Source organism: Melospiza melodia, chromosome 2 (assembly GCF_035770615.1).
Source record: "Melospiza melodia melodia isolate bMelMel2 chromosome 2, bMelMel2.pri, whole genome shotgun sequence".
NCBI lineage: Eukaryota > Metazoa > Chordata > Aves > Passeriformes > Passerellidae > Melospiza > Melospiza melodia.
Window position 1 is genome coordinate 24,461,589 of NC_086195.1, and position 26,586 is coordinate 24,488,174.

Consider the following 26,586-nt stretch of genomic DNA (forward strand, 5'->3'; position numbering starts at 1 on the left):
TGTTGTAATTATCTGTTTATTTTACAATCTGTATGCCATCATACCCATATGGCTTTAAGATAGTCTGTTCAAAGTACTTTAAAACATGCTTTAACAAAGTATTTTACAATTTCAAAAACGAGTATTTCTTTACTGGAAGAGAAAAAAATAAAACCAAACTCCAAAAACATTTTCCTGAGAATTCTGTATCATAAAATTGTCATTCATTCGTAACATTTGCAAGTTGATGATACAGGCTTATAGAAGTCAACATGCAACTTGTAGGTCTATGGCATTAAATAAATACTTTAAAAATTACTTAGATGCAGCTGGTCAGGCAAAATCCTACTCTCAAACTTCATCAAGTTCCTATCAGGTTTAAAAACATGATGTTACTTTTATCATAGGTCAGTGACTGCCATGATTCCTGCCCTGGAATCCCTCCACCATCAGCTCTATGGAATTCAGGCTGTGGCTGATCCCCAGACTCCAGAGTGGAGCACAACTCTTCAGGGATATTCCAGCCTCACACTTGCTCATCACTGACCTTGTTTGCCAACATCTGCAGCCAAGTGTGTCAGGGCTTTGGGCCACTGGAGAAGCTCCCAGACAGCCATTCCCTACAAAGATGCTCCACCTCGTTAGAATAAGGACTGACCCCAAGGAATTCCATGTCCAACTAGGTGCACTATTAGGACAATGTTTTAATGCCATTGTCCACGTCATTTCAGAATATCACCAGCTTTAAAAGTAATAGCAGTTATCAACAGTAGAGGTTTGGGCTTTGAATTTTGTTTTTTATTGTTTCTTGTTGGTTTGCTTTTTAAACAAAATGGAGAGATAAGAGCAAAATGCTCCTCAAGGTGGCAGCATGGGAGGGAGACAGGATTAAATTAACCAGGAATCTACAGAAACTGAAGAAAAAGCCCAGAGAGCTTCATAAAGTAATACATATACAGGATCATCATATCTCAATTATGTCATTTAAAAGAATTTCAATCCAATTATCATGATGTCTGCCATGTAGTATTTATTTCTGAATTTCAATTACTGCAAGCATTGTGATTTATACAAGCTAGGAGGCATCAGCATATTTTTTCCCTTAAAAAAGTAATGGTATATGATGAAAATCCAAGGATTCACCAGAGATTTGAATCAACTTTCAGTCCCATAGGTGAGGTAGTGTAGTCATTTGTGTTGCGTGCTGGTTATGAGAAGTCCTGTTGAAATCTTGTAATTTTTAAATTTTTGTTTTAAATAAGTGGCTTACTGTATTTGTTAATGCTATGTTACCTATGGATGGTGGGGAGAGGAAAAAAAAAGAGCCTTGCCAAGAACAAGTTGTGCCTTGCTGCAAGGTAAAACTGAAAAGCAGTATTTACAAGGGCCATTGCTTAGTTGCTGCCTACTGTACATGCACACAAAGACACAAAAAGCTAAAACACATTCTGAGGTAGGAAATGAAGAATTCCACTGGCTTGTACAAGATTCTTCATGTTTTGTAAACCAGCAAACCCAAAGTTTTCTGTGGTGAGGTTCAATACTTAGTTCTGGTGTGAGAATAGCATCTAAATAACAAAGCATCATTGGTATACAATATGCATCCACTGCTATGTAAAAATCTAGAAAATGGGGATTATTTTCAGCAGCTGAATTTCTCCTTCACAAAGTAATAAAGGAAATATCTCCAGCTCATTTCTTCAATAAGCTTTTTATATATCTATGCTAATAGCACAAGCCATTGAAAATATACTACAAGTTTAGCCATAAAGTATCCTGAAGATTGATTCTGAAATAGAACGTTACTGGTCCCAGTGATCAGAGAACAAATATTTGTAACTTACTTTAGGCAGTTAGGCACTGAAAGAAAAAAGTGTGGCCTGAATACAAAAAAAAAAAAAAAGTTTGTCCTTAGACTTTCACAATACTTAGATTCCAACTTGCCACAAAGAAGCAGCAAGCCTGAAGGTGCTAGGACAGGAAGTCCCAATACAGCTGTGAGTTTTAACAAGCCTATGGGATTCAGATGCCAGAGGACTCAATGCACACTCATCCAAGAATGCACCAGTTTCAGATCTCTGCCTTCCACAGCATATTGTTATTCCTCCCACTAAATTTAGAATAGAGCAGAATGTGGCAGCACCTCTGCTGCTCCAGTTCTTTTAATTCTGGACTAGAGTGACAAGACAAAATCACTTATTCAATAAAAGCCTACTACTAACCAATTCTACTACCAGTAGTAGTAGCTCACTACTTTAATTTAGTCTTCTCTGGGACAGGGAGAGGAACAGCAGGAAGCAAGAAGCTATTCCAGAGTGCACTTCTCAAAATCTCTTCATCCTGTCATGTAACTCAGCCCATCTACAAAATGAACATTTACAGAGCTATGTATGCTTCTTAAGGTTTGTTCACCAGGAAAAAAGAAATCTTAGAAGAATTCCAGGTACAGAAGTCATTGTGCATAAACAGCTGTCAGGAGGCTTTCCTTAAAATGCAGAGTGGCATTAAGTACTGTGGCATAAATCAGAATAGGCTGCTCTATACATGAACAAAACTTCCTCACAAATAAGCACCTGTGCATGGAATTTGTACTTTCCAACAGCTTTCCTGAACCCTCCTTGGCATCACCACACAGAAAAAGCTCCAAGGCTGACACATACAAATTACCTTCTGGAACTACACAGAACAAACCCAAAGCTTGTTTCAAAAGATTAAACTTCTATCTTCTCTCTCACTCAGTAAGTTACATTCCAATAATGCTCAACTTCTAGTTGCAATGTTGAGAGGCTGGTAGTGGGAAGGAGAGATTCATTCATCTGTAGTGCATTTGTCAGTCATTTGCTGGCAGAAGTCTGTGATGCCACTGCTCTGCCCACAGGGCTCCAGGAGTGATGTTTGCTCCAATGTTCTGGCAGGAACCGCGTGCAGTTCTTGGCCTTGGTCGTACGTGGCCTCACACACGCTTTTGACACACTGGTAACAGGAACTCTGCTCAGCTGTGGGGGTGACACCTGAAAGACCATTTGCTGATTCTACAGATGCTGGTACCACAAGCTCACTATCAGATGGAGCTGTTTGTTCTCTTTTTGGGAACAAAAATGAGAGTGGACAATCTGAAGAAGAATATTTTGCAAGTATTTGTATTTGCTCTTGACTCAAGGCTGCTTCCTTACACACCTGCTGGCAAAGTCCAGTCAGATTCTGCTTTGTCTCACCCAGAGTTGATAAAATGTGGTTTCTTTCCTTCAGCAAATTCTCCTTCTCATTTTGCTGCAAAAAGAAAAACAGTACTTTAGTCTACATTTCAACATAAGAACTATGGTTTATGCTCCTAGCAAAGCTAAACCAAGACTTTAAATACTCTGGTCTGCTGAAACAGAAGTAATTTGGCATTAAGAAAGAAAGCAGCAACACAACCAAACACATATCAAAAGGCCAATCTTAATCTCTCTGGAAATACCATCAGGTAAGGTATTTGATGTGGTTTTTCAGATATGCAGCTTTTTCCAAGCTCATACTGGCAGACAAAGGAGTAATTTGTAGTTACTGAGCAAATGAAACATAGCTGCACTTACTGTAAATATTCCTGAAACACAAGTTCTAGAGGATAACACAAACCATTACAAATGAACCAACAAACATTAAGCAATGTTCATAGAGATTCATATTTTAAAATTAAAATGCTGAAAAATCAAACATCATATTTTAACTATAGATACTATTCCACTAGGTGAAAGTAACTTCCATTCTCAAGAAGTGCCAAACCCACAACAGGACAAACAATGGAGTTAAGTATAGTTCCTAAATTAGATAGAAAATTTAAGACAGGTAAAGGAAAGAAGATGTGGTCAACAACTAACAACCTTGAGATAACATAGCAGGATTGTTCAAGCAACATGGCAACTCAATAATATCAAGTAGAAAAATGTAGCCTGTGTTAAATCAAGCTTTTATTTGGCTTCAATGTTGTGAATTTTTCTGAGGCTTCTGACAGAACTGGCTAAAGATGAAAAGACACTGATAACTAAGAACTAATCATGGAAACAAACAACTTTTTGAATAAAGTCAAATGATGAAATGACAAAGGACAGGAAACAACCAAGACCATCATGAAGATGTTAAATGAAAGGACAAAGAACCTGAATCCAAACATGTCACAACACATACATTTTTAATTCTGTAATTAATTAATTAATTAAAAGAAGATAGAGTTTTGAAGATATATAAGGCTTTAAATAGTTTTCAAGTTTTAATCATAGGGACTATGTGTTACATAGCTACTGTTATGTCAATTCACTCTTGGAAAGTTTTGTATTTTCACTCCTCCTCATATCCCCTTTTGCAGAGAAACCTCATACTGCAACCTCTACAACTTCTTTTGGAAAGAACTGATTAAGTTTAGGCAACATTTGGCAAGAGGAACAGTTGTTGCCAGTTCTTTTTGTCTAAAATTAGAAGAAAGAGGACTTGGCTAATAAATTTCTATTTGTCAGCATACTGGGAGCAGCTGTTAACCATAAAATACACCACACTGGAAAGGAGCCATCAGGGTCACTGAGTCCAACTCCTGGGCCTGCACAGGACACCTCAGGAGTCACACCCTGTGCTGAGAACTTTGTCCAAATGCTTCTTGAACTCTGTCAGGCTTGGGGCTGTGACACTGCCCTGGGGAACCTGTTTCAGTGTCCAACCACCCTATGGGAAGCCTAAACCTTCCATGACTGGGCTCTATGCTGTTTCCTCGAGTCCATGTCACTGGTCACAAAGAGATTGGCACCTGCCCCTCCAGAGGATGCTGAAGACCTCAATGAGGTCTCCCCTCAGCCTCCCTTTCTCCAGACTGAACAGACCAAATGCCCAGAGTCACCTCTTACAAGATTTCCTCCCTCCAGACCCTTCCCCATCCTCATGAGCCTTCTCTGGATGCTCTCCAATGGCTCAATGCCATTTTTAAACCATGGTGCCCAAACCTGCCCCAGCACTCGAGGTGAGGCTGCCCCAGAGCAGAGCAGAGAGGACAATGTCCCCTCCTGCCTGGCTGGCCATGCTGTCCCTGATGCCCCCAGGACATGGACGTCCCTCCTGGCTGCCAGGGCACTGCTGACTCCTGTTCAGCAGGCCATGGACCAGAGCCCCAGGTCCCTTCCTGCAGCTGCTCTCCAGCCTCTCCTTCCCCGGCCCATGCTCACAGCCAGGGCTGCCCTGTCCCAGAGCAGATTCTGGCTCTTGCCCTCATTAAACCTCTCGTGGCTGGTGACTGTCCAAGTCTCCAGGTGGTCCAGGTCTCTCTGCAGGGCCTCTCTGCCCTTGAGGGAGCTGACAGCTCCTCCCAGTTTAGTGTCAGTGGCAAATTCAGGGTGTGTTCCACTGAGTGCTGTGTGCAGGCTGTTAATGAAGGGGGTGAGGAGCACAGGGCTCAGGGTGCAGCCCTGCAGAACCCCACTGATGTCACCCAGGCACTGTCACCATTTGTTCCTGACCCAGGACCCAGCTGCTCTCCCCCACATGATGTGTTTACCCAGCTGTGGGCTGGACATTCTGTTCAGTAGGATCCTGGGAGAGCCTGTCCAAAGCTTTGGTGAAGTCCAAGAGGATCACACCTACCGGCTTTCCTAGATCACCCTGTCATACAAGGAAATCAGTTTTGACAAGCAGGACTTTCCCCTCATGGAGCTGTGCTGGCTGTGACTGATCCCTGCATTGTGCTCCAGGTGTTTTTCAATACTAACCAGAATAATCTTTCCCATTCTGTTAGGCAGATCATCTAATACCCTCTGGGTATGTAGAGGCACTCAGTTGTGTATTATGGACTGATGAAATTATCTGGACTGCTATTTAAAACAAACACGAACATGCAGAAATAGTTATTCCAGCATCAATTCCTCACCCCCCCTCTGAAGCTGTTGACAGGTTAATACATTTAAATATTATTGTTTTATTTTATCAGCATTATACTAATACTACAAAAAATGTCAGTTAGTTTTGAGGTCATAATCAACTGAGAGCTCTTTTGAATATCCTGGTAAAGAATGTACTTAGTTCTCTCACCTCACCCTGCTATAATATATGTAACGAGATCTCAATTACATTTTTCTTGCAGCACTGCACATCCTCTTCAGCTACAGAATCTTCTTCTGGAGACCAGTTGTCCTCTACTCTGCTCCCCCTCACAAGTGCCCTCATTTTAAAAGTTTCCAAGTGAAAAATCCAAGGATGGGTCAGGTTGGAAGGGACCACAGTTGGTGATCTGGTCTGACCTCCCTGCTCAGGCAGGGTCACCCCATTGTCCAGGAGAAAGTGATGAATGTGATGTATGTTCACAAGGAATGTGAACATACACAGGGCTCTGAAAGAGCTGTTTCTAACAAGTCAACATCTCCTAAAGCAGCCCTTGCATGCTCTCAAATACAGAACATTAGTGACCAACAAGAACACCCAGATTCACCTGGAAGGTCAATAAGCAAAGGCTATATGGGGAGGTAAAAAATGACTTTATCAGTATAGAAGATCAAAAGACATGATCAAAGGTAACTCTCCCAGATAACAGATTCAGCACTGAACAATATATTTCTTTAATATAAGCAGAACTTAACATAAGATTTCCAATTTTACAGAATCACTTGTGAGGGGAGGTACCTCAGCAGATCTGTAGTCTGATCTGCTGCTCTGAACAGAGATCAGGTAAGATCAGGCTGCTCAGGGTTTTGCTCAGTCATGCCATAAAACCCTCAAAGACAGCACATGCACAGCCTTCCAGGGTGAACTGCTCCACTGCCTGCCTGTCCCCACTGGAAGAAAAAACTTTCCTTACACTCAGATGAAATCCCCCTTGCAATTTAAGACCATGTCTCTTGTTCTCTTGCTGCCAGGTGCTCCCCCAGGAAGCTGAAGATCTCCCACTACCAAAGGCTCCATAACCTCAAGGACCCAGATATGGGCACAGATATGGGCAGGCAGCCATGAGGTCTCCCCACCCCTTTTCCAGGTAGAAGCCCCATTTCTTCAGCCTCTCACCACAGAAGTACTTCAGGCCTGGCCATCCCAATGGCCTTCACCCAACCCTCCTTCTGCCTGTCAATGTGCTCCTGGAACTGGGAGGGGTGAAAACCCAGCAAACAATTCAGTGTTACATGTGCCAAGGCAGGAAACAACCACTGCCCTCCAAAAGGGGCTGCACTGCTGCTAACACAGCCCAGGACACGGAAGGGCTTTTTTCCAGTCTGGACATGCTGCTGATCCCTGCCCAGCCTGCTGTCTGCCCAGGGCCCAAGGTGCCTGTCAGCAAAGCTACTTGCCAGCTGTCAGTCTCCAGCCTCTAGTCAGGCAGGGGTCACTCTGTTCCAAATATAGGACTTTTCCAAGAAACACACCACAAGCTTCTTCTGAGAGAGAAAAAGCTGAAGCAGCACCAAATAGAAACTAATACAAGACAACATGCTGCACATACTGAAAACCAGGATGAGGAATTGCAGGAAAAAGTATTTCCTAACTGGTAGTACAGAGTATTATCTACTTGTCAAGAGCTGTCAAACTATAGCTACCATTCTATTCCCTGTCAAAGCTGCATTACAGATGATACCATGAGAAGATCAAAGTCTAAAAGGTCTGAGACATGACTGACACAGAGAACAGGAACAAGGAGGAGCCATCATGCCTGAAGCAACCTGGATGTACCACACGTAGCTCCTCCATGACATCTCTTTTCTTCCATCCACCTGGAAGTCATGCCTGGACAGATCTTGATGTTTCTGTATTTGTGTACAGCTTATACAAATTTGATGATCTGTCAGGCATGGTCAACACCTCCAAACAGAGTCTTTCCAGGAATTTCTGAAGAAACTTTCAGCACAGTTGAAAAGAACATATGCAACTGGAGCATGTTTGTGCCTAGAGGATGATTCATATAACTCAGACCCCACCTCACAGTTCTCAAGACTCAACACTTATTATCTAGGCCTTGCACAGCGTTACCTGTCAAACAGCAGACATTCAGTCTGTTCCAGCACAGGGCCACAGAAAGAAGGATATTATGTTATAATTATTAGTCTCAAACAGCCACATGCCTAATCTTGCAGATCAACCTTTAATTCCCTGCCCGGGTATATTGCAAAATATTGACAGAGTTACATAACAGAAATGACAACATGATGACAAAACCAGGCAAAAAGTTCTGAAATGTCAGAAATGCAACTTCTCCCTTCAGTAAAGATATTATTAGTACAATCACCTGATTACCCTCCCTCAGAGAGCACCTTCTTCATTGAGCACAACCTGCTCTGTCAGCTTATCAGAGCTCTATGGCACTGCAAGCCTTCTTTCAAAGCCAATCTCCCCACTGCAGAAGTAGGAGTAGATGCAGTGAAAGATGCTGATCACAAGAAAATAAGTCTCCAGTCTGTGCAATTTGGCTCTAATTTTACTTTCCTTTTCACTTTGAAGTCAAAAAAGATGCAACATGATTGCTATTGTTCCAGCTGATGCAGATACCAAATTCAGGCACACCAAGCCTAAAATGCTCCATGGACAAGAATGAGTACAGTAGTCCTAAACAACTGAACTGTTTTGTGTACATGGTTATGACCAACTATGAAACTGAGATGAGAGTCAAACAAAGACTTATTTTTCTGAAAAGCCACTCAATTATCTTCTTGCCTTTGTTATTTTTACATAATCTTAACCTCAGATTACCTACATTTCTCTTAAGTTACATATTTATCTTTTTATTGCCTTCTTAAGGAGGAAAAAATATATTAACAGATGGCTGCTGAGAAATCTGGATGCATCAATTCCTTAGCTACAATCTTGATGCAACTGCTAAAAAGGCAAGCAACTTCCCAAGTTCTTCTGTATCTTCTGCCTTTCTGCAAGGGTCTCATTTTTAACATCCAAGACTCAGGAAACAGTTTGCCAGCCCATGTTGATGTGTTCCAAGAACAGAACTTACACAACTGACAATTGCGTAACCGCACACTTGATCATGAGCAATACCAGGAGCTGAGGAACAAAATCTTGCAGCAAGAAAGGGGAAGAGGCAAAAAGCAGTGTAGGATAACAGCCTGGGAATCATTCTGTACAATTCAATTCAAAGCTTATGGGTTTCAGAAACATCATTCACCAAAAATTATGCTGTGATGCAGGTTTTATTTGAATGGAAACAAGTCCAGAGAAGGAAAGATGCATGTACTTTAGAGCAAGGCTCAGAAAAATCTAGAACTGCAATCAAGTAGTTTTATATAAGACTGATAAAAGTTTAAGCTTGAGTAAATCACCCCAGTCTCAAGCTACTGCCAGATAGGCAGTCAAGATGTTTAGAGAAAGACATGACAAGAGCAATGAGTATTTATACATACCAGTTTTTCAATTTCAGATTCAAGATTTTGTATACAGTCCAGTTTTCTCTTGCGACATCGCTGCGCTGCAATTCTGTTTTTGCTTCGTCTTCGGATATCGTGAATGCAGTCCAATTGTTCAGGAGTTAATTTATGCATTTTCAGAAACGACTGGAAGTCATTTCTGGAAAGTGAGATAATCCTTTGTGCATTAAATGGCAGTTTTACCTAGAATGCGAGACACAGCTGTAAATCCAAGGTGGAACTGATATACACAAACACCAACAACTCAAGTTTCCATTTTAAGCATTCTTTACCACACAACTCATCTTTATTCCTACACCTCAGAGACAAGAGCAAACTAACACAACCACCAGATGATGGGATAAAATCCAGGGGATTCAACTACAGGAGCTCAAGCACAGGTGCCATAGAGTGTCTGCACATTTACACGAGATCCTTACAAGCAGACTCAGAGTAGGCTGAAAGCTGCTTGTGTGTACATCAAATGTGCAGGTGATCCACTCTAAGATGATGAGTTACAGTTTGGTAAGATACAAAACAGGGGTCAACACTCACTAATATAGTCTAAAGTTTTCCCAAAGCTGCTATTAAGACTGCATCCTGCATACATTTTTATACCCATGCTTTTTTTTTTTTTTCCTACAGGAAAAGTTCATCTGAAACAGGCATTTCCTTAAAATACAGAAATTATAATATTTGTCTTTTATTTTTTTAGTGTTGGAGAAGACAGAGGACCAGGCTCTGGCTGCTGTTATACATCCAAGCTACAAAAGCATTTGAGATCACTAAGTGTTGACTAATACTGAAAAACATATTTACCTTTACAAAATAATCACCATGGTTTTGAGTATCCAACTAAAGACATTTTATTTTAATCCTTACATTTGAGTATAGTAAGTAGCAGAATATGTCACCTTGCTGTGGTCAAAGATCTGAATTTAGTTTAAAAAAAACACAGAGAAATCTTTTCTCTGATTTGGCTACTCCTACTGGTGACAAACAGGCAAAAAATAATAAAAAAATCCCAGAGTACTGTCCTCAGCAGTGATACCACCTTCTCTGTCACATAAAGGTGAGGAATGTATTTAACCAATTCTGGCCTTTTGTTTAGCATTCCAGATTTTTTGTATTGATGGCATGTTCCACTTATGTTCAGTCTCAGTAAGGCCCTGCATCTCGAAAGACAAAAACTTCAGTGCTTTAAAAACAACTGAATTTTTGTAACACTGAATGATCTGCCATGCAGAGTTACACTGCAATTCCATGGTTCTAAGAACTGAGATGGAAATTGTTCCAGGTATATCACTTAGTGCTAGAGAAGGAGATATAATAATATCTCCTTCTTATTACAGCTACTGAAGCCAGCTTAAAAGCTTAATTGTCACTTCACATTAAATCTGAAGTATCATTTCTCTCTCACCTTCACCCCACACCTCAGAAAACTGGTAAATTTCTATTAAACAAACATTCCAAGAAGTTTAGAGTTTAATAAAATTCTAAACTGAAGCAGATAAAAGAAAAAAAAATCTAAGAATGAACCTTCATGCCTTGATTTAAGGCTTGCAACCTTTTCTGACAGTTGTTCCAGAAAAACCTTAAAAGATCTAATATGCAGGCATCTAACACTTCAGTATCTGACCAAAAATACTTTCATACTTTTATTCAGTCTCCCTGAATTAACAGTGACCTTCCATATAAACCTCTGAATGGTTATTTAAAGTTTCAGTTCCAGACTTTTTAAAAAAAGCAGCCACAGAAAAAACCCCAAAACAACAAAAACACAGAAAAACTCAGACTTTTTAATATGGCCTTAAAAGACTGGGAAGCAAAGGATACATCAGGATGTTCTTACCTCACATTCTTGTTCTCTTGCTGAACAGGATTCACTGTCCCCCTCAGTGTCAGTCTCTGAGTCCTCTCCCAAACTTATCACATAGTTATAGGGACACTGTTCTTGTTGCTGTCCCTGAACATAATCTCCACTGTTTATTTCAGAGCTGTTGGAGCATCCTTCAGTGCTCAGGTTGCTTATGAAAGGGCAATTGACAGAATTCAGTGTTGTAAAAGTTCGCTGAGGGCAAGGTTCAGGGCTTTCACTGATCCTGATCCCCAGCCACGGGCACTCTGATTTTTTCCCCGAGCAGGAGGGCTCTGAGTACTCTTTAGAAGGTGGCAAATGTACTTGACAGGCATCTGTGCTGGGAACATCACTCCAGAAGCCCTGGGCCAGCTGCTCTGCTATCTCTCTCTCCACGCTGCTTCGATCTCCAGCTGAGGTGATGTTAGAGGCTTCCCTAATGCACAAATCCACCTTTGAAGATGGGTTACCTTGACTTTCAGTTTTGTCATTTCCAGCTCCAGTACTTGACACAGTTTTTTCAGCTAAGACTGTGCTGTTTTGCATACTACTGAAATTCAAGTTACCATATTGCTCACAACTATGTAAAATAGACACAGAATTGAGTCCATGAGGTGCAGCAGAGTTTTGGGGGAAAGCAGCAAGATCCATTTTCTCCACAGGACATGACACATTCCGAGTTACAGAATCTCTCTTTGACTCTTCTTTTTTCTGAAGGCCTTCTTCCCCTTCCTCCATTTCTACCTGAGTCTCTTCACAGTTTGAGATCAGCTGCATAGGCACACACTCCTGAGCTTTTTGCATGCCATCATTATCAGGTATTTCCTTCTCAAGAGAAGCTGCAAATGGGGGTACCTGAACATCTTTAATACTGGAACTGGACTCTGAAGTATTAACTTTGTCATTTCCAAACGCTTTCTGGAATTTTCTATACTTTGGGCATTGGGAAGATAAGCTGGAAGCACTACCCCTTTCTAAATGTACAGGATCACAATTTTGATTGGCATTATTTTGGAGAACAGGCGATGATTTAGCATTTTCTTCATCTTTACAGGGCTTTGTGTCAGGAATTTGACTATATTCCTTTTCTAGAAGAGCTTCTACTTCATCATTTATTTCTAGGTCTCCATCATCCACATTGCCAGTTTTAGGGTTTGCTTTCTGACAATGCTGTGTGCAACACTTCTTCCTAGGACATTCCTGGAAGTCCAAAAATCTGAATTTGAGAAACTGAAAGCAGGACTCTTCAATGTTGCGTACACCCAAAAATTCTGCACATTTGCAAACTTCAGACACATTGTCTTTATTTAAAACAAGTTTTGCTGTATATGCAAACTGAAGCAAAGGACTAAATCCTTTAAGTGTTACCTATTACAAAAACAAATGAAAAAAAAAAAGATTAGTATGGTCAATTTGGGTTTAAACAGAGAAATACACAAATTTACCTGTCTTGCCAGCAGGACAGAGCACAAGACAAAAGCAGCAGACTTGTTCTATTGTGAAAACCTGGTCAAACTCATTCTGAAATAATTACTCTGATACAATTTTATAATGCACATTTTGTGAGCTTTCCTTACTGTGATCTGTCTCTTAAGGAAACATTCTCACAACGCAGTGCTTAAAGCAGAAAATATTGCTGTATACTGAAAATCAGTAACGAGGTTGCAACCTCACAAAGATATATTTCAAAGCAAGTTGTATACTAATTACTCTATAGTATGCTGCTGGTATTTAATTGTAGTTTTTGAAGAGCAATTACTGTTAATCACTTAGTCTTATGCACCATTTGTGGAAAAAAGTTTGAAGACAAGGAGTTTGACCACATATGATTATTTACTACTACAGCCACCTACTCCTTTCTTCTTCCCATAGATTTGAAGAAAGGCACTCAAAAATGGTACACCAAACAGAATTCTCAGTTTAAAGCCCCTTTAGAGCAAGTGATTTTAATTGAACATTTATGTCTTCACAACAGTTGCCTATCCAGGAACCCAGAGATAAACAAAAACTGGATCATTAGAAACTGTGCAAGATTCTACACACATGAAACAAAGTCTAAGGAATCAAGTAGAAAGCCACAAACAGATCCCACAAACAGATTACCAACTACAGGACACTTCCTTTAGTCTCTTCTCTGCAAATGAACAATAAAGCAGTATGTCCACTATTAATACTCAAACTCAAGTCCACACTCTGCTCCCCGCCTTTACTGAAATGATCAGTATTTTATGTTAAATAAAGCACTATATCAATGCATTAACTACACTGAATCCTTCTGCCAGCAAAATAATGAATTATTCATGCAATTCAAGAATCAGTTGAGGGTTTGTTTACTTTGGGGTTTTTTAGTAGTTGTTTGGTATGTTCTTTTTAAAGAACACAACACACAGTGAAGTTGATGAGATCTTCACAGAGAGCAGTCCTTTAAAACTCTCTGTAAACCCTTATGACCTTCCTAAAGAATTCTTAAAATAGCATTTGAAATATGCTTTGGAGGTTACACCACCACATTAATTCATCCTTCATAATGTGGGGAAGTAGAATGTCAAAGACAGTTTATCCATAAGCTGTCACCATGCTTTCAGACTTGGCGTAGTTAACAAAACAAAAACATAACAAACAATCAACAAACATTAACATACATAACAAACAAAAACATTAACAAAACATCAACAAAACCAAAGTGGCTTTACAAATAAGTAGCATTCATAAATGAAACTGAAAGAAAAAAATGCAATGTATTTTAAAATTGTACCTTCTTTCTATTTAAGGGAGAAACACTGCAAAAACTGCAATGATCAAGAGGGGAAAAACCCTCTACTCTTTTCACTTTCTCTTACACATTTCTGGCTACCTATGCTCAAGCAAGAAAAAAATCGTAGAAAGACTCTTAATGTGACTGACCTAGAAAAGCAACTCTTGCAGTAGTCATTTATCTAATTTTTATTTGGGATGGAAGTCAAAGAATAAAAACACTGGCAAAAAAACCAACAGACCCCAGACCAAGATGACAGCAGTTAGTCTTTACAATATAATATATATTAAATACTTGATTTAAAAAATATTTCTGGTACCCCAGATTGTGGGCTGGTGTCTTTCAGCTCTTAAATCCCCTGCTCTAAATCGTCAGCTACAAGCAGCCTCCCATAAGAGAGAACTGAACAAAGCAGATTAGAAGCACGGGCAGGTAGAATGCAGAAGGGAGTGACACTCACCTCTTCCGGCAAAGTGATGATAAGATCAGCGTCCACCTGGCCCACAATTCTGGAGAGGAAGTAACTGCTGCAAGCTGCAAGCACGGCTCTGTGAGCCCGGAATCGCTGATCCTCCACTAGCACGGTAACATCACAAAGGATGTCTTGCTTTCGCTGATCGTCCAGGCTGAGGAGTACATTGGTACTGTGCACTGAGGATTCGTAGGCAAACACCACGCTGTTGTTCTCACTCAGAGACATTCTGTATCACAGCTGGGGGTGTGAGGCTCAGGGGAAAGCATGCTTCTGTGCTTCACACCTGGGGAGCAAAGAAAATGTACCCCTGAAAGTCATGTCCGACAGGAACCCATTGATACTGAAACACGGGCACGATAAACGTGCACTGTTCTGGTCTAATTCTTCAAATTAGTACTTCAAATAAACACATGCTTGTGACATTCACAGTGCCCAAACCTTGATATGTACATCTTTACACAGCTTTTATAATCTCACAGACCAAAATATGCACTTCAGCAATAAAGAACTGCTCTTTCTTAGCCAAGTGATTCAGAGACTTAAATTAACTGTAACACCTAGAAATTATTCAAGTGATTCAGAGACTTAAATTAACTGTAACACCTAGAAATTATCTTTAACTCTATGAAAATGTAAAGAGAAATAAAACAAATGCATTAAACTAAAGTTCACCAAAATACTATGTGAGCTACTCCTGTTTACTGATTCACCTAATGCAGACTAAAACATATGTGCTCTGTCTTGTTTCAAAAGTATTTTGTCTGCTAAACCAATCAGGCATTGGTAAAATACCCTGATTTTCTAGTAGGTTGGTGTTTTCTTTTAAAATTTGAATTGTCTAACTGCCTTAATGCAATCTTTTTTCTCCCTTTTCTTTCATGACTACTTGATTTGTCATACTTGTTGCAAGTTTGCTTTCCCAGTGGATCATTATGATTCAGATCACCTGGCAACAGAATAGTCTATCTTCTGAAAGTTCTAAAATAATAATACTCACTGGATAATAAACAGTTAAAGTTATACAATATTTTAAACCTTGAAATATATAATGGTTCTGAAGATTCTTAAATTTGCAGAAAAATAGAAGGGCTAGGGAGAAGGCAGTTCTGCTAGAGAGTGCAAAGTTTGAAAGTATTTCCAAATCTGATCTTTACACCATATTTCACTTTCAATTGAGCCCTTCTTCCAATTAAAAGGAACAAAAAAGATTACGAAGAAGTGTCCTTGCTCAATCAAGAAACCACTTAAGTCAGATTTGGAATTATCCTGCAAAGAAAATCTGGTGTTCCTAGGACACGTTATACCTTAACAAAGCCACCATTGAGATTCCACTTGAGCGCAGAGTTCCCGTAACTGAGCGCAGCTGTGCAGACTCGCTGCAGCTGACACGGCACTGCCTCATCCCTGCATTGCCCAACAGAGGCTGCTGCCGTCTGCCAGCTCCCAGCAATAATGAAACTGTAGCCAGTGCAAATCCTCGGCTTTCAGGTGCGGGGGAACTTTCACAACACGGGGAGTGCACAGGGCATGGACATATTTAAACACACTGGGAAAAGCAACCACGCTGTGCTCCTGGTTACTCACTGCCCCAGCTATTCCCATGGCACACAGGCATTCTGAGGGAACTTGGGAACAGAAAGAGGAAGAAAAAGATCCCCATTTCCAGTGGCAACAGCAGCACAGCACTAGTCTGATCCCCAGAGAAGTGCAGAGCACATCAGCACTCCCTGCCTTCCCCACTCCCTTATGGAACACTGCTTAACTTCACCAACATGTTTGGTGAAAACAGAAGTTTTGAGAGGAAAATCCCTAAAGTTCCACAAACCTGAGTTTTTCCCTCTAAGAAGTGGCAGAGGAAAGTGCAATATACCATGCACTGTTAATCCTACAGGGCTTATTTTTGCAAGGAAAAGTTTAAATGTTTTCATATACCTAATAACAAAACTACAGATTCATAAACTTAGGAAATATTTAATTTCCAGTCAATTTACATGGGAACTAAATTCCTCATGGAACTGCTATTCATGAAATTCTACTTTTATAAGAGCTTATGAGAAGTAACCAGTGCAATATAAATTATATATTCCTAACTGGATTGCTCTATAGCCTAAATTACCATATTGCTCACATCTTACAGCACACAGAGTTTAATGAAGTATAACTGTGTATTTGTTACAAGGTGAAAAAAACCCAAAACTCCAAAAGGGAACAGAGGATAAACCAGAAAAATTGCAGACTAAATCCACTAAATCTTCCCTGTGGTGGGGAGCACAGGGAAGTACTACAGACACATATTCTGGGTGAACACTTAGGCAAACCCATGAGGCAGACCATAGTCAGACAAGCCTTAAAGTGTTCTTATCTTCTATGAAGAAAGAGCCCTCAGACAGACAACACATACCATAAATGCTGCTTTCGGGTTTTTCCTGATAAAATAATCAATTCCAATATCCAGTTCAGTTCATTACACTTCCATAGCACAGAAGGCTAAAAGGCACACTAGTTTATTTCTATTTCTATAGATACAGACAAATTAATACAAAGAAGAGTTAACCCTCCTTCTCACTTATCTCTGCGAGACGCACACCATCCTTTCAAAATAGCTTGGGGACAACTTGGAACACTGAGGGAAAGCTTCCAATGTTTCAGTTGCCAAAAAACCCCAAAAACCCACCAAAAAAACCAAAACTCAACACTGAAACACTACCTTCTGTCTCTTGAGAAGTGAATGAAATACTTAGTTTGAGCATAACTCCATTTGACACTTTACTCTGACAGAATGTTGTATTTCCTAACTGCACTTCATCAGCCAAGTTATGTCCCCTCTGTATTTAAACAGGATGACAAGTCTGAGGTATCCATAATACAGCATGGAGCATTTAACAGGCATTTCAAACTTTAGGAGAGCCTTTAAAAAAAACTCCAGAAAACAAAAAAAATACCACTCCTACACTACACTCAAACACTAAATTCCTCTCAGCCTTTGTAAAATTTAGGTACTCAAATACAGTAAAAAGAAATCCAAAGGTAAAGCATCAGAAAATTGAAAATGCTGGTGAAAACAAAAGCATGAAATGGGAAAGAGAAAATGCAACCACTGTAAAAAGCTGTTACACTTAAGAATTAACAGAGGTCAAACTTGTGAATTCTGTTTTCCAGTTGTGTAATAAGGGCAGGGTTACACATTTATGATAGTATCTGTCACAACAGCCAACCAGATTTTCCACAGCAGTGTGAGAACAAAATAACCTCTCTATAACCAGATTTGTTCTGCACACATCCACAACAAGAACACTTCCTGTCACAGCAAAGAGAAAAAGTACATCTCTTCTGTAAATGGTTTAATTTCTCTTCTACTGTAACTGCTCTTCTAGAACTCAGAATTCTTAAAATCAGTTTTATTTATGATTGGGTGGACAAAGAGGGGAATAGGTATGAAGCAGAGAAAACAATTAATTTAAACTTACAAGTTTGTGCTGCAACTGTCATGAGGACAGGCCTTCTAGGCTTTTCTGTCCATTTTATGTAATTTAATTTTCTACAAATATTACTTATCAGGCTCTTTTTTCCACTCTCAGAAATATTATTAATATCAGCAAGAAGGTATTAAAATGGAAAACTGATACTAAAAACAATAATAACAAATCATATCCTTGGAAAGCAGCCTAAAACTCCTATAATGCTATTTGTATTTTAAAAATAACTTTCAATCAAGGAAAACTAAAAGTAAGCACAGATAAATTAGAAAAGCATTCCACAAGCAGCTGATTGTATGTGGAAATCACCTCACAAAGGAGGTGCCAACAACCACGTGACTGAATGCAAAAGATGCTAAGATAAAAAACCATGCAAGAATATTATTTAAGATATTTGTAGCAGACATTGCCATAAAAAAATATGGAGAGTCCAAAAAGATCTTCCAAAACTTAAAATAGTTCTTATAGCACAGGTTGGAAGGATTACAGAAGCAACACCATGAAAGCTCACTTACAAATGCCCAGTTTGTGGAAGAAAATGAATAGTGTGAGCATTCCTCAAATTCCTCTCACCTGAAACCCTGCACACCTAATAACCTCACACTCTGGAGACTGAAAATTAAAAAAGCTTGTGAAATAAGCAGACACACATGCCAGTACAAAACCTACATGAACACTTGAAGCACAACCAATCGAGTTCTGCTCTGAGAACACAACCAAGCCTGCTACTACAAAGCTTTCATTCTTTATCACTGATCTTGAGATAAATAATGTTTTGCATAAGGACAAAAATATTTCCTCCTAAGTACCAGCTAGAAAACTTTATTCTGCTTTATCAAAGAAAAGTAACTAAGAGAAGTAACTCCATTTTTTCTCCCTACTAGTATACAATTATGAAAATTATGCCCAACAGTTACCTGCAAAATTGCCACATCTTCAGTAAATTTAGACATCTCTCCATCTAAATGGCTATATATATATATATATTTATTTATTTCCAAAGAACATAGAAATACTTATCTTAATGGCAATCAGCACTGCAGCCACATTTTAAAAGGAATACACATTTAAGTACACAGTAGAGACACCAAAGCAAGATGCTTACCAGGACTCATTGTAAAATACATCTCATCCAAGGCTCATTTTTCTCATGCATTCAAAGTCATTCATGACCTTATTACAGGAAGGTAATAGTGAGGTACAGGGAGTGTAAGGTACTTTAAAATTAGGCTGCAGGTTTGCTAATCTGAGTGCTTATACCTGGTAACAATTACTGCTCTTTACTAGCTGACTGGAAAACAAAGATAGATATAAAAGAATCACTTGGTGCAGATCCTCAGATAAACCATAAAGTCTTCCCATTGATAGTTTAAAAAAAATATTACAAATATGAGAATCATGATGGTTGAAATCAGGCAAAGCTAAAGCTATAAGGAACTGTTGCTGCTAAGTTACAGAAGAAAAATAGTAGTAAGAGAGGTAACAATGTTGAGGAATGTATCCAGTGCAGATAAAGTACCAGAGCAGGAACAGAGTGCCAGAGTAGAACTCAAAATAATGTGATGTATTCCTCATCCACACAAAAATCCCACACAAGGCAGACAAACTTTCATCCAAGCTCAGCACCACCACCACATATAAGAGGACACTCAACATCTTGTGGACAAATAAGTGTTCTGGAAGAGTTGAAGGAAGCTAAAAGGCATCAAATTGTCATTGAAGCTGACAAAAGCACACACATTTGTATATATGTTTACCAAAATGCTTTTTGAACACTCTGAATGTTTCAAGTGTCATTAAAAATACTAAATCAGAGCACAGAAACCCATGAAAATCAATGATATCTTTATTACTTTGAAAACTTAGACTTTCAGGAAGAACAGCTAATTACATTTTACAATCTTCACTCTTCGTGCTAAATCCAAGGCCCTGGAAAATTAAATTCCAGTATCTAATGGTCACCAAGATGCACTGGGAACACCAAATCCAGAGGCAGCACCCATCTCCTCATATCAAAGTTTGTCTTCTAAATTCTTTTTTCCCCTCCAAACTACAGGTTTTTCAAATTTAGGAAGAAACAGACTGAAGAGCAGCGTAAACCAGAGGAGGTTTTGATACAGAAATCCTTTGACACTGTCCCTCTTCTCCTGTTCAGCTGAGGACCTGGCACTGCAGTACGCCTTGCAGAGCAGCTACTCCTATCCAGCAGGGCCTCCTCTGTGACCAGGAATTTCCAGCTGCACATTGAAGAAGAGAGGACTCATCCAAAGGCATCCAATTAACCCAGTCTAGGGTTATTTGACCCAGTCCAGGATCCAAACCCAACAATCGTCTCAAAAACTCACTGCCATATCAAACACAGGAATCTACCTTGTTACCATCACTTGTAACATACCTAAGAGCAATAAACTAGCAAAAATGGATCTGTGGTCCTTCTGTTTTAAGCCATAGTTCTAGCAAGAGCCAAGCAAAACCACTTGAGCTACAAGAGTTACATCCTATGAGCTCAGTGTTCTTTTAAAGAGCAAAAGCCTCTTATTTTCTATTGGTGAATAAATCCAATTCAGATATTCCTATAAAGAAGAGCTAGCCTTTTATTCCTAGACTCACATATCAATTGTGCAGCCCTACCACCCAAATAAATTCAGTTTATACGTGTCTGGCTTTTTTCTGATCTGCAACTATCTATAATTTCCATACATGATCCAGCTTAAGGTTATAAAAATGTAAACAAAACCCTGTTCCTCAGTCCTTCCTTAGTGGACAAGCACCCAGCAATAGCACAGTGGGTATCAATCCTCTCTAGCAATCCCAGAAAGTGTCACTTGTACACTGGTGAAGGTGTGCAATAAGAGAGCAGAGAGCAAAGCTGCCCTTGGTGGCTGTAGGACCCAGGCAGGACACACTTTGGCTGTCACTGCTCTCCAAGCTGCTTCAACTTCGGCATCCAGATGAAAATTCAGCTGTGATCACAAAAATGGTAAAACTAGCAAGATTAATTTATCATCTAGCAGACAATAAGGGTCTTCAGTTAGCACCATGCTTCTAAAATACCTGTACTCTTGGAACACTACAAACTCCTCAGTTGGCAAAAATACAATTGTAGACCCCCAAAAATACAGCCTGGAGAAAACAAAACTCCTGGTGCTACCCCTATTATGCTGATCTACTGAATAAGTTCTAGCAGGTCAGTCATTCCATCAGTTTTCTCAGGGTTTATATTTACATTTACTTAGCCTATAAAAAAAAGCTCTGTCAGCCACACACGTGAAGTCCAAAGCAACAACTATAATTTACTACTGCTAAAACAAGACAGTTTAGATAAGACACAGCTCATTCAAAACACTGCAAAGGCTTTTTTTCTACAGCTTTATCTCTCTGTCCTTGCCCCCAGCTATCTCTCCTTTTAAGGAAACAGTTATATTACAGATGAATGCCTGCAGTGGTTAATAGCTGCTGATTCACATTGTGCTGACAAAGAATGAACAAGCACTTTAGTGTGCATGTTCATTGCTTCATCTTCAAAAAGACTGCAAAAGGAAAAAGTGATAAAAGCACAAAAAGCAAGCTTTGCTGCCCAAGAACAATGCTTGCTCCTTTAGGAAGAAAGTATATTTAATCTTCAGTTATTAGCAGAGTCACAAATCTAAATTGTTTTCTTTATTAGTCCAACACATGGAAGATATTATTCACAGCTTAATTACCTATATGAGATTTTAAAAAATTACTAGTTTGTATTTTTGTAGCATAATTTCAAACACTGCATTTGGACTCCTGTCAAGTCACAAGTGAGTATTAAAAACAATCACGGAAGTCTGACAAGCCTTAAGTCTGTGCTAAGAGTCTTAATTTGTTTTCCAGGTTTTAAGGCTGAATACACACTTTTTTCCTCAGTATTTGCAAGTTGTAGGAGAAACTGGGACATGGGAAGGAGAGCAGGGGGATCCTGAGAATGCCAGTAGTCACAAGCCTCCAGAAGCCATGATTTTAAAAGGAAAAAAGAGAGTGATACCATGTAACCATGGACATTTTCCAAAGAACAGAAGTTTGAAAAGCTTCCCCCAGAGGATGACACAAAGTCCGTATCAAAGCCAAACAAATCCCAAACTACTCTGCACTTGCCCATTATTTTAGATGACGCTAATTGTTTAATTTTTGGATCAGGGATGAAAATCATGATGTGGGATTTGGTTTGTTTCACTGCTAAAAAATGAAATAGGTCTGAAGGGATTTCAGAGACTCCTCTGAAAAATTCCATCACTTACAGCCCTTCAGTTGTGCTGGCATTCACAGAGAATTGCTCTGGAAAGATCACAATGCACGGACTTTCTAAAGAACTTTAAAAAATCCCCAAAGCACCTATCAACAACAAAAATGACCACAAACACAACACCCCAAAAATACAAGTAAAAAATGCTTTTATTTTCTCTTAAATAAGAACTAGGTTAGATAACATAATATTCACTTAGGATAAATAAAGCATGCACAACTAAATTCTACTGTCAACTCCTGCCTTTGCTTAAAGGACAAACACCTTTGTATTTAGAGCTACATATCCCACTCATTGCTACAGTTACACAAACCACATCATTAACTTCATCTGAATGACTACCACAGTCCATTTACAAGTATGTATGTCAAAATGTGTATGATGAATACTAAATTAACCATTTAATGTACTTAGAAGGACACAAGAGACAAACTGAAAGAACTGTGAAACAGCTCTTTCCAAGTCAAAGAAAATACTGGTTGGAAACGATATTTAGAATCTCATTTCTGGCATTATCTGTTTAACTTTGATTTGTTTCCACAACTGTACTTCACAGTATGTGAAACTGAAAGAAACCTGCAAGTGTTTTAGACATAAATCAGAAAGAACTTCAGAAGCATTTCTATGGAAACAGAACAGCACAGGTTTATCAGAACTAACAATATATAATAATAAAGCTTAAAAAAATATATATGCACTAGACCAGGCATCAGATAATAAAGGTCCAGCAAATGTCTCCAACAAATTACATCAAACTGTCTCAGTCTTCCCATCCTGAAACTGTAGATTATTTCCTATCTGACATATGATGTCAAAAGACACAATCTTACTAGCTGACCTGTAAATAAGCATTTTTGGGATGCTCCCACATGAAATACTGATCTCCAGCTCTGGGGACCCCGACATCAGAAGGACATGGATCTTTTGGAATGAGTCTAGAGAAGGGCACAGAGATGCTCTGAGGGCTGGAGCCCCTCATTTCTGGAGACAGGCTGGGAGAGCTGGGGGTGTCCAGCCTGGAGAAGAGAAGGCTCCAGGGAGACCTCAGAGCCCCTGCCAGAGCCTAAAGAGGCTCCAGGAGAGCGGGAGAGGACTCTGGATAAGGGTCTGGACTGGCAGGACAAGGAGGAATGGCTTCAAATCAAAGAAAGCAGGCTTAGCTATTAAAACAATTCTGCCCTGTGAGGGTGGCAAGGCCCTGGCACAGCTGCCCAGAGGAGCTGTGGCTGCCCCATCCCTGAAGCGCTCAAGGCCAGGCTGGACAGGGCTTGGATCCACCTGGTCTAGTGGGAGGTGTCCCTGCTCAGGCAGGGGGTGGAAATGGATGATCTTTAGGGTCCCTTCCAATGCAAAGCACTCCAGGATTCTGGGATTTGATGGCCTTAAAAGCAGCATGAACAGGGCAAGCAAGTGCCATATATTTACTTATCACAGTGTTTGTCAGTGGGCCAACACTGGAATCCAAACACCTACAAACATTATGTTAACAGTTCAAATAAAGCCAGTCACAAACAAAAGATCTCAACACAATTTTTAAGATTAATTGAATATTCTTTAAGACACAGGCTCTCATTTATAGACCTTTAGTTACTGACACTCTAGGCTACACCTCTCTCACTCTCCAAAGTATGTTTAATGATTAAACTCAATTTATTTGTATTTCACCAATGCTTCTAAAGTCAATTTACCCTTCACAGCACACTTTCCCTTTTTTAAAACTTCAGTAGGTTTTTGGTCAGTTGAGCCTTCCTCTGACCTTCTAACTCACTTTTACACCAAGTACTACATTTTCCCTTCATAACAACAAAACTTTCTTCCACCCTTAAAGAGTGCCTTAACCAAAAAACACTGCATACTGCTGGAAACAGAGTGACTTGGGGTGCAGCCTTTGATTGTTACAGCAAAGTAAGCCTTGCCATCACTTTTAGTCCCCTCTCCAGACTGCTTAGCTCTGAATTAGAGGTGGGGGCAGGGAAACCTGCAGGTGGATCCTCACAGGTTATCCCCACTGAATCTACACAACTCAGTGATTGGTTCAGCAGTTAATTTTGGCTCACTCAATGTTTTGCTCCTACCCACACTTGCATCAACTAACACACTGCCTCTGCTTTGACTGGGGACTGCATACAAACAGGACTCACATTATGAATGCCACAGGGTTTTCTCCTGCTCCCCAAAACCTCCCCATGAACCTTTCAGTGGTCAAATTCTACAGGACAATGAAAATGCCAGCATTCAGACACAAACATGAACCCTCTGACTGATCTACCACCCTTCTCTGTCCCCACACCAGCCTGCCCAGGGCAGGGAGAGGGACAGGACTGTGGTTAAAAGAAAACCCATGAAGTGTTTATAGAAACAGGCTGGTTATCAAACGTGGAAGGTGGGGATGACAATGACAAGGAGACTGGTTGAGCTATGTTCCCCTGAACCACAGAGCAGAGTTATTTGGGACTTACAGAACTCATGTGCAAAGACCTGTCTATTCTACACCTAACAAGAGTGCCCACCTGACCCAAAGGACCACGTGAAGGCTATGGGTTTTAATACTAGACCATTTCTATCACAAGAAATTTATTAGCATTCAAAATATCCTTTGCATAAGAATATTAGAACCTATTAAAAGCAATTAAACATTTAACATGTTAAGATCTTCCAATAAACTCAAGGATACAGCTGATGGAAGCTAAAGCTGTACTTCAGCATTTTAATTCAAATCAGGAGTGTGCTAGTGAAGCAAACTTCCCAAACACTCAATTTATTATGCTTTTGTCCACGTCACAAGATAAACCCAGACAACAAGAGTAGGCTCTTTTTTGAAGTAAATTGGAAAACACACTCTAGAAGTTCTCAAGAATTTCAAATACTAAGGGATTTATCTTTTTTTTTTTTTTTTTTTTTTTCAGATTTACTAAGCCAGGTCAAAGGGAACCCTTCTGAAAAACACAGTGGGTACTCAGTTTTCAGTGACAACTGTTTCTCTCTGCAAATTTGCCTGTTTGGGGCCTCACTGCTTGCTAAGACACACACAGGCTTATTCACTTGAGTTAGGGCACCCAAGAGTAATTATGCTATTTAAGTAATCTTTAAAGTTAAACTCATATTACAAACAGTATGTTGTGATCTATCTCAGATGGTTTAATTCAGACTCATCAAGTTGACAGGAATATAGTCCTTTCTTTTCTAACTGTATGGTGTAATACTTGAGGTTAAAGAACTGACTCTATATGCCAGAGCATTCTGAGTGCCGCATCACCTTCACTTACAGTAAATTGAAATTACTCCATTACTGCAGCCAGATGTTTTTCACACAAACTGCCTTCCTCAAGTGCCTCAAATTAACGTGTCGTCAAAATTTACTCCACGTACAGTTATCTTTACTGCTACAATATTTTCTCCCTCCTTTTCTAGTTCAATAAGGATTTGGAAGACCGAGTTGTAGATGATTTTAGGATTACTGTCAGGCTAAAAGGGGTAACTGTTCTTTTGCGATTACTACATTTCCACCAAGCCCCAAAGCACGCCGAGGATCTCAGCGCACAGAACAGGACGGACAGGATTTGCATTTCGTTGTTTACAATCTAACGCAGACCTTCCCCGGCTGCCCCCAAAGGGAAACACCAGCTGCAGGGCAGAGCGGGGATCCCGCCGATCTCCCAGCGGGGCTGAGCCGCTCCTTTCGCACAGCACCGAAGGGACAGCGCGGCGTGGGACACTCGGTCAGCGGGGCACAAGGGCACCCTGCGAGCCGGGGGAGGCACCGAGCAAGGAGCGGGCTGGGGGGAAAGGGGAGCAACACCTTCAGCAAGGCACCGAGCAGGGAGCGGGCTCGGCAAGGGGGGCAATACCCTCAGCAAGGAGCGGGCTGGGGGCAAGGGGAGCAATATCCTCCGCAAGGAGCGGGCTGGGGGCAAGGGGAGCAACACCCTCAGCAAGGAGCGGGCTGGGGGCAAGGGGAGCAACACCCTCAGCAAGGAGCGGGCTGGGGGCAAGGGGAGCAATATCCTCCGCAAGGAGCGGGCTGGGGGCAAGGGGAGCAACACCCTCAGCAAGGAGCGGGCTCGGGGGAAAGGGGGAAAACCCTCAGCAAGGCACTGCCAAGGGAAAGCCGCCGCCGGTGCCCGGCGCTGACGAAGCGCCTCCGCCACCGCCCCGGCGCCCCCGCGGGCGGGACCCTCAACCCTGAACGGCCGGCCCGCACCGGGTAAAGGCCGCACCACCCCTGTGAACGCGCCGCGACCCCCGCCTCGCCGCGTCCTCCGCCCGAAGGGTGCCGCCTTAGCTACCCCGCCGCCAACCCCTCACCGCGCACGCTCCCGCCAGCGGCCCGTACGTTGCGGTCCGGCTTTATCTTGGTGCCCGGTGCCCGCCGCCGCCTCACGCCGCCCGCTCTCGCTCCCCGCGCGCCGCCCGGGCCCGG

General features: G+C 40.8%; 1 protein-coding gene across 3 annotated transcripts; it reads right to left on the reverse strand.

Annotated features, from left to right (window-relative positions):
• On the reverse strand, window positions 1-26,586 carry BACH1 (BTB domain and CNC homolog 1). 3 transcript variants are annotated; one of them, XM_063148064.1, is made up of 5 exons: window positions 26,500-26,586; window positions 14,406-14,703; window positions 11,185-12,390; window positions 9,330-9,536; window positions 1-3,249 (listed from the first exon to the last, which is right to left on the reverse strand). In XM_063148064.1, exons 2-5 carry the CDS (start codon window positions 14,643-14,645, stop codon window positions 2,788-2,790), a joined length of 2,115 nt encoding a protein of 704 aa, XP_063004134.1. In that variant the 5' UTR covers window positions 14,646-14,703; window positions 26,500-26,586; the 3' UTR covers window positions 1-2,787. The 3 variants fall into 3 exon arrangements, with proteins under 3 accessions (XP_063004134.1, XP_063004132.1, XP_063004133.1); XM_063148062.1 differs by having other exon boundaries at window positions 11,185-12,558; XM_063148063.1 differs by having other exon boundaries at window positions 11,185-12,558; window positions 26,472-26,528.

Coding starts and splice junctions, on each gene's coding strand:
- BACH1 (XM_063148062.1), bottom strand. CDS start 14,645: ATGTCTCTGAGTGAGAACAACAGCGTGGTGTTTGCCTACGAATCCTCA. Junction 9,537..11,184: donor CAAGAGAACAAGAATGTGAG/GTAAGAACATCC, acceptor CTCGCATTCTAG/GTAAAACTGCCATTTAATGC. Junction 3,250..9,329: donor AATCTGAAATTGAAAAACTG/GTATGTATAAAT, acceptor TTCTTTTTGCAG/CAAAATGAGAAGGAGAATTT.